The sequence below is a fragment of the Bison bison genome, unplaced genomic scaffold, assembly GCF_000754665.1.
Source record: "Bison bison bison isolate TAMUID 2011002044 unplaced genomic scaffold, Bison_UMD1.0 scf7180017864136, whole genome shotgun sequence".
Classification (NCBI taxonomy): domain Eukaryota; kingdom Metazoa; phylum Chordata; class Mammalia; order Artiodactyla; family Bovidae; genus Bison; species Bison bison.
Genome location: NW_011494708.1, coordinates 193,499 through 202,306, shown reverse-complemented (window position 1 = coordinate 202,306; position 8,808 = coordinate 193,499). Strand labels below are relative to the sequence as shown.

Below are 8,808 nucleotides of genomic sequence, written 5' to 3'. Positions count from 1 at the left end.
CTTGCAGTCTTGATTCCAGCTTGTGCTTCATCTAGCCCAGCGTTTCTCATGATGTACTCTGCATATAAGTTAAATAAGCAGGATGACATATAGCCTTGACATACTCCTTTTCCTATTTGGAACCAGTCTGTTGTTCCATGTTCAGTTCTAACTATTGCTTCCTGACTTGCATACAGATTTCTCAAGAGGCAGGTCAGGTGGTCTGGTATTCCCATCTCTTTCAGAATTTTCCCCAGTTTATTGTGATACATGCAGTCAAAGGCTTTGGCACAGTCAATAAAGCAGAAATAGATGTTTTTCTGGAACTCTCTTGCTTTTTCGATAGTCCAGCAGATGTTGGCAATTTGATCTCTGGTTCCTCTTGAACATCTGGAAGTTCACGGTTCACATATTGTTGAAGCCTGGCTTGGAGAAATTTGAGCATTACTTTACAAGCATGTGAGATGAGTGCAATTGTGCAGTAGTTCGAGCATTCTTGGCATTGCCTTTCTTTGGGATTGGAATGAAAACTGACCTTTTCCAGTCCTTGTGGCCACTTCAGAGTTTTCCATATTTGCTGGCATATTGAGCACAGCACTTTCACAGCATCATCTTTCAGGATTTGAAATAGCTCAGGTGGAATTCTCCTCCACTAGCTTTGTTTGTAGTGATGCTTCCTAAGGCCCACTTGACTTCACATTCCAGAATGTCTGCCTCTAGGTGAGTGATCACACCATTGTGATTATCTGGGTCATGAAGATCTCTTTTGTACAGTTTTTCTGTGTATTCTTGCCACCTTTTCTTAATATCTATTGCTTCTGTTAGGTCCATACCATTTCTGTCCTTTATTGAGCTCATCTTTGCATGAAATGTTCCCTTGGTATCTCTAATTTTCTTGAAGAGATCTCTGTTCTTTCCCATTCTATTGTTTTCCTCTATTTCTTTGCACTGGTCACTGAGGAAGGCTTTCTTATCTCTCCTTGCTATTCTTTGGAATTTTGCATTCAAATGGGTATATCTTTCCTTTTCTCCTTTGCTTTTGGCTTCTCTTCTTTTCACAGCTATATGTAAGGCCTCCTCAGAGGGCCATTTTGCTTTTTTGCATTTCTTTTTTTTGGGAATGGTCTTGATCCCTGTCTCGTGTACAATGTCATGAACCTCCGTCCATAGCTCATCAGTAGTATGGCATTAAAAAAAAACAAAACAAAAAAAACCCTTTAGTTTTTCTTAATTAACCAAATGCTGTTTGATTACTGGCGAAGGCAATGGCACCCCACTCCAGTGGGGTGGGGAAAATCCCATGGACGGAGGAGCCTGGTAGGCTGCAATCCATGGGGTCACTAAGAGTAGGGCACAACTGAGCGACTTCACTTTGACTTTTCACCTTCATGCATTGGAGAAGAAAATGGCAACCCACTCCAGTGTTCTTGCCTGGAGAATCCCAGGGACGGGCGAGCCTGATGGGCTGCCATCTATGGGGTCGCACAGAGTCAGACATGACTGAAGTGACTTAGCAGCAGTAGCAGCTGCATTTGATTACATGCGAATTTACTGCTTAATGCAAAAACAGAAATATAGATTTCCTTCCTATTTATAAAACTACTGAATAAAGTGGAAAAAAAGTGGAAGTGTTAAGTTGCTCAGTCTGCTCGTGGCAGCCCCCTGAACTGTAACCTGCCAGCCTCCTCCATCCATGGAATTCTCCAGGCAAAAATACTGGAGTGGATAGAATTCCCTTCCCCAGGGGATCTTGCTGACCCAGTGGTCAAACTCAGGTCTCCTGCTTTGCAGGCAGATTCTTTACCATCTGAACCACCAGATCAGCTCTTTTATTTATAAAACTACTGAATAAAAATTCTGAAATAATTATAAGAAAAAGCAGGCCTTAAAATGTCAGATTTTTGATAGAAATGCCTGGAAACTTGAAAGATTATTTAATGAACCATTTGAGTATTAAGGATAACCATATGCCCAGGTTAACACCTGTTGTCTTGCTGTAATTATTAATGTGAATGTAAGCATCAAGTGTCTGGTGATAAATTATATGGTGACCCTATAATAATATGTTAGCTGGTGATATCTTTGACTTGCTGTCTAATTTTTAAATATTATTCAGGGGCTTCCCTGCCAGTCCAGTGGTTAAGAATTCATGCTTCCATTGCAGAGGGCGCAAGTTTGATCCCTGGTCAGGGAGTCAAATCTTGGTCTCCTGCACTGCAGGGGCTTGCCGTGTAGCTCAACTGGTAAAGAATCCACCTGCAACGCAAGAGACCCCGGTTTGATTCCTGGGTCAGGAGGATCTCTTGGAAGAGGGCATGGCAACCCACTCCAGTATTTTTGCCTGGAGAATCCCTATGGACAGAGAAGATTGACAGGCTACAGTCCATGGGGTCACAAAGAGTTTTACAGGACAGAGTGACTAAGCACAGCACCTGCACTGCAGGCAGATTCTTCACCGTCTGAGCTGCCAGAGAAGCCCGAATAAAGCCAGTAAGAGCTTTTAAAGTTGTTCAGTTGAGCTTTGTCTTTTAATAGTGGCCAGGTGAGGGAACAGAATTACAACTTCCCTCTCGCACCCCCTTCCCCCCATATGACTCCCCACCCTTGTTTAGCCTTTGGGGGTTGGATGCTCAACCAGATGCCTGTGGCACTCATGAATGGGTTTACTCAGCGACACCTGATTGTTTTACAGGGCACCTGGAGCTTTACCTTTGGTGGACGTATGAGGCATTGTTTTAAGCGGGTCCCCTTGTGATTAAACGTCATCTTTCTTCCAGGTGAAAGGTGGTTGAGATTTTTCTATGGGTTTTGGCAATGTAAAGGGAAAGGCTAGCCTCCCTGTGTGCGGGGCTGGGATGGGCCAGACAGGAAGTCTGACCCCAGTCATGTAGCATCGAGAGAGGATGCAGGAGAGGAAGGGAGCCCTCCACTCTTAGGAAATGACTCTTTTACAACCCCCTCAGTGGATATACATTGAACCACACTTGTTTACTTTTTCTTCTTTCCTTCCAAAATTCTGTTGAAAATGACAGCAGAAACATGAAAATATGAACAGACCCATAACTAATGGGGCTGAGAACTGAGAAAGGTGCTGCAGTGCTCCAGGCGCACTGAGGATGCAGTGGAATAAATAAAACAGATGGGATCAGACTGATGGTGAAACTGCACGGCGCGGGAACTTACAACCCAATAGAGACAGAAGAGGGAGTAACTGCGCAAATGAATTTTTCTTCACAGGATCCTGGAAGATTCCCAAGAATTGAAACTCCAGGGAGTGGCAGCAGAAGTGGTGAGGAGAGTGATGGGCAGGGATGAATAGCTTGGAACCAGCTCTCATTGAGTTTGACTCAGCAGGCTTGGTGGTCGGGTTCGCCTCTGCAGCAAAGCCCTTCAGCGGAGTTCTTAGTAAGCTGGGAGATTTGTCCAGGCAGAATACCGGTAGCTTACTGTAGCCAGAAGTTGAAGTTTTTGTCACTGAGGACCCCAGGTTTGTGTCCCTACCTTCCAAGGGTTATTATTAGACTTTGTGCCTTGAGATGAATGCTTTTTGCTCAACTCCCTTTCCTGCTTATTCCCCATTGTTTTCATATGCGCTCAAGAAACCACTTGCAGCGGGGAATCTGCATTGATCCAGACCCCCATTTGTAAAGATGAGCAAGCAACCATGGGTCATCAGGCATGTGAGAGGAAATCAGCAGGATGATCAAGAAGTTAATACAGGAAGCTTTTAATTCCTAGTCTCAGATCCAAGAGAAGGACAAATCCAGAAAGCAACAGCTGTTGAGGGAAAGGAGTTACAGAGAAAAGGAGGCAATTGGAGACATTAACCGTGAGGTTGTAATGTTAGACTGTGGCGGCTGGGGCAGCACATGGGCTCGAGATTAAAATAGGAACTGCATCAGACTGAGAAAATTAGTGGTCGGGAAAACTGAGCCGAGGATTTCTTCTAAAATTCAAAGCAGAAGGTTTAAGAACTATGAAGAAGAATTGAGAGATGTGAAGGATGGGTCTGCGGGAGCCTGTATCCAACCAACTTGAGGAACAGATGGAGAAGAAAAAAGCAGCCAATATTTGCTGCTAAGATGCCATCAACAGTCAGATGCCTGTTTCCAAACAGCTTTTTTCTAAGGGAGCTAATTTCTCTAAAAATGTCGGTGTTTTTTCCCCACACCATGAAATACCACTTCTTCAGTACTGAAGTGGACACCCAGCCATCTCATTTAGAAATCTTCTGAAGCACTTGACCATTCTTGTCATGCATAGTGTCATCTTAATACAAAACTTTCTATACTGTCCTCTGAAAATAATTTCAAACGTGAAAGTTGAAAGTAAGAATAATGGGCAGAACCCTCATTTTATACCCAGATTTGCCAGTTTTGACTATGAATAACATTTTACCCCTTTACCAGTCCCCTTTTCTTTTCTGTGTATAAATGATAAATGTATTTTAAGATATTGGACAGCATGGTGCATGTATTGTAAACTACTGAGCTTTTTATAAAAGTGATCTTGACTTTTTCTTTTGCATCTTTAGCCTTGGCAGTATAATTTGGCTGTTTGTAAGGAATATTAGGGTTTTATTTGTACTTTTTATTTGGTTAATTTAACGAACTTCCTCCACCTCCATTGAATCATGCTTCATTGAAGTTTAACTGCTTCCCTTATAAATTCACTGCAGCTTATGAGAGATGGGAGCTGCTTGAATGATAGTTCTCCATGACACATGAATGAATCCCACCAGCCTCTCCTAAATGTTAAATTCTGGGAGATTTAACATTTCTGCTGCCTTTAATTATGCTGACTGTCATATAATATGCAGTCTCCCATTACATGACTTTTTATTTCAGTGCTGTATCATGGTGAAACCTTAATGTATCAACATTAAGCCATCATTAAGGATTCAGACTTCACATTCAGCCACAGTTTGTGTATTTGGCAGTAAGAACAGCTACTGATAACTTATTCCTTTTTCTAGCAGCTGGACATTTTTTTTTTTAATCTCTATTTTAAGATGCTCCTAATTTTAGAAGGGTTAAAATGTGGGGTAAAGTATATTAAGACAACTTTTACTGCAATATTAAAAGAGGAAGGGGCTTCCCAGGTGGCTCAGTGGTGAAGAATCCACCTGACACGCAGGAGATGTGGTTTCAATCTGTGTGTTGGCAAGTTCCCTTAGAGGAGGGCATGGTAACCCACTCCAGTATTTTTGCCTGGGAAATCCCATGAGCAGACGAGTCTGCATTGGGTTGCAAAGAGTCAGACACCACTGAACACACATGCACATAGAAGAAGAAATCTAGGCGTATTCTGGTAGATTGTTTTTTATTCCTGCCCCTGTCCCCTCCAAACTTTTTTCAGTAGGTCTCAGAGAAGAAGGAATGAGCATGGGACTGAAATTTATGTCTCATCTGTATGACTGGGTGCTTGGATATTGTAGATGTTGTATCATTAATCCGTTATAGAGGGATCTTTGAACACAGAACTTTAAACCCAGCCATAATTTTATTTCACTCATTTACCGGACAGAAATTGTAGGTGTCTTATCAGTTGGATCCTCTGGAAAGCACATGCCGGAGTGGGGTTAGAAGAATAACTCTGGAAACTATCTCGGGGGGTAGGGGAAGAAGGAGATGAAGCAGAAGTTATGGAAAGCCTCTGGATTGGGATGCAAGTCTAGCACCTGTGAAAGGAGAGGGAAGGAAGGATGATTGGGTGGTGCAGACTACCTGCAGCTATGAGAGGGTTTTGGCCACCTGGCAGGAAGCTCTGGTGCAGAGCAGGACCACTGTGGAGTCTGTACCGACCAGGGATGGAGAACCTGCTTATCACTGTGGAGCTCAGTCCTGGACTGGCATTGCTTGCAAAGTGGGTGGCCTCTGCTTGGAACTGAGGCAGATCTTCTGGACAGTCGCAGGTGGAAGTGGTCAGTTGCCTGCTCTTCTGAACAGGGTCTGTCCGGAAGGGAGATCTTAGTACTGCACCTCCCTTGGCCCCGTGAGTCTCTCGTGTATCAGGCACTGTTTGACTCTTCACTCTGCTACTTGGTCTGAATATGAATCTGCGCAAGTTGCCCAGCTTGCAAATTTTCTGTTGTTACTGTCTTTGAAAAAACAATAGTGCCTGTTTCATAGTGTTCTTGTGAGGAGTAAATGAGTGTGTATCCATATGGAAAAGAATGGCTGCAAGATAGACTCTCTCCAGTGTTCACCATCATGATCTTTTTTTGTGGGGATGTGGTGACAGTCATGTTGAAAAAGATCCCCTACGCTTTATGGATTTTACCTTGTCATAGGAGACATGTAAATAGACCAATATCTAAGCAGAGTAATTTCAGATAGTGAGAAGTGCTGTTAAAACAAGATGATGTGACAGAGCGAGGACAAAACATTTTTTGACCCACAGAGACAGAACATACCACCCAGAATTCTTTCTGCAGGAATGAATGAATGCATCCAGTTAACAGAAGGATGCACTGATGAACAGATAACATGTGGGGCAAAATGTGTGTAATTGCTGATGCCTTGCAGAATTAAATGTGATTTTAAAATAAAGATTATTCAAATCAATGGAGAGTTTTGAAATGCAGTAGATACTCTTATTCTTACTTGGTAGGAAGAATTAATTTAGAAATTAGCATTTGATTTTCATTTGCCTGGAAACAGAGAATAAGCTGAGACAGAGTACACTAAGACAAGAGTTGGCAAACTTTTTCTGTAACGGGCCAGACAGTAAATATTTTAGACTTTCCTGGCCAGTCTCCTTCAGTACTCCTCAAGTCTGCTGTCAGCATCAAAGCTGCCATAGACAGTATGTGAACAAATGGGCATCGTCGTGTCGCAGTAAAACTTTAAGAACACTGAAATTTGGATTTCATACATTTTTTCATGTATCATAAAGTATTATTCTTTTGGTTTTCTTTCAGCCATTAAAAAACATAAAAAACCATTCTTAGAGCCCATGGGTTGTCAAGAAAACAGGTGGCGGGTTGTATTTGGCTGCCCCCAAGAGAACATGGGAAATAACCAGTTTTCATTAATGGGATAAATGAAGCAAAGTACTAAACATTCACTTCTGAGGAGTTAACATTTCTGGTTTTAGCTTATCGCAGGTGGCCCTAAAGGTTTAGGCAGTGTGCCCACTGTGTAAGTTAGTGACTCAGAAGCATAGCCTAGTCATATTGTCTATTTTTCTTGCACTTGATAAAGATGTAGCAATAACAGGTGCTCTTCTACATGATAAATCTAGTAGAAAATCAATTTGTATTATTATTTTAGCAAATCAAAACTGTCAAGGGATGGGACTGTTTAATATGTAAATATATGCCCTCTGTCTTCAGTGTGTCTGATCTGTATGAATAGCTAAAAGCTTCCTCGCCACCACCTCTGCGCCCCCATCCCCCATTCTGCATGGTATCCATTTAATGGAGGACTTAAACCAATTCCATATTCCTGGGGCCAACTTAAATATTCAGTAATTAGCTTTTATAAACAATAGAGCAATGCATAATTTTGTTATCTAAATATATAATTATATAATATTTAACGTGTACTATATTTTGTACATGTGCAAGTATGTCTTTTGGAGAAGGAAATGGCAATCCACTCTAGTATTCTTGCTTGGGAAATCCCATGGACAGAGGTGCCTGGCGGGTGGGCTACAGTCTCAAAAGTGTCAGTCATGACTCACTGGATTAAACAACAGCAACAAAGTATGTCTTTTGGGTAAATTTCCAGAAGGGGAATTAATGGATCACATATTATATATGCATTTGTGCTTTTGCCCTCCATAGTGATTGTACTAATTTATTGCTAAATGTGAGTGGCTATTCCCGTCTGAGTCCAAATGTGATACCACATTTTTCCCCATTCTGATAAGTGATTTATGGCATCCTCTTTTACTAAGTTGCGTTTCTTTTGTAATTAAGGCTGTATATCCCTTCATGTGGTTGTGATCCACTAGTGTTTACTTTCAATGAACTATCTAGCTTTTGCTAGATTTTCTATTGGGGATTTTTTTTTTAAAGAGCTCTTTATACATTTGGGAAATTAGTCCTTTGTCTTTGATAGTGGTTGTAAATATGTATTTTTTAACAGTTAGAACTGGACATGGAACAACTTACTGGTTCCAAATAGGAAAAGGAGTTCGTCAAGGCTGTATATTGTCACCCTGTTTATTTAACTTCTATGCAGAGTACATCATGAGAAACGCTGGACTGGAAGAAACACAAGCTGGAATCAAGATTGCCGGGAGAAATATCAATACCCTCAGATATGCAGATGACACCACCCTTATGGCAGAAAGTGAAGAGGAACTCAAAAGCCTCTTGATGAAAGTGAAAGTGGAGAGTGAAAAAGTTGGCTTAAAGCTCAATATTCAGAAAACGAAGATCATGGCATCCCGTCCCATCACTTCATGGGAAATAGATGGGGAAACAGTGGAAACAGTGTCAGACTTTATTTTTTTGGGCTCCAAAATCACTGCAGATGGTGACTGCAGCCATGAAATTAAAAGACGCTTGCTCCTTGGAAGGAAAGTTATGACCAACCTAGATAGCATACTCAAAAGCAGACATTTCTTTGCCAACAAAGGTTCGTCTAGTCAAGGCTATGGTTTTTCCTGTGGTCATGTATGGATGTGAGAGTTGGACTGTGAAGAAGGCCGAGCACAGAATAATTGATGCTTCTGAACTGTGGTGTTGGAGAAGACTCTTGAGAGTCCCTTGGACTGCAAGGAGATCCAACCAGTCCATTCTGAAGGAGATCAGCCCTGGGATTTCTTTGGAAGGAATGATGCTAAAGCTGAAACTCCAGTACTTTGGCCACCTCATGC

General features: G+C 41.8%; 1 protein-coding gene across 1 annotated transcript in view; it reads left to right on the top strand.

Annotated features, from left to right (window-relative positions):
• Positions 1 to 8,808, top strand: part of GPR125 (G protein-coupled receptor 125) — a 117,566-nt gene that overhangs the window by 6,702 nt on the left and 102,056 nt on the right. Inside the window, exon 2 of the mRNA XM_010839938.1 lies at positions 3,251 to 3,268. Within this exon, the coding sequence (XP_010838240.1) occupies positions 3,251 to 3,268 (18 nt within the window). The remainder of the gene's footprint in view (positions 1 to 3,250; positions 3,269 to 8,808) is intronic.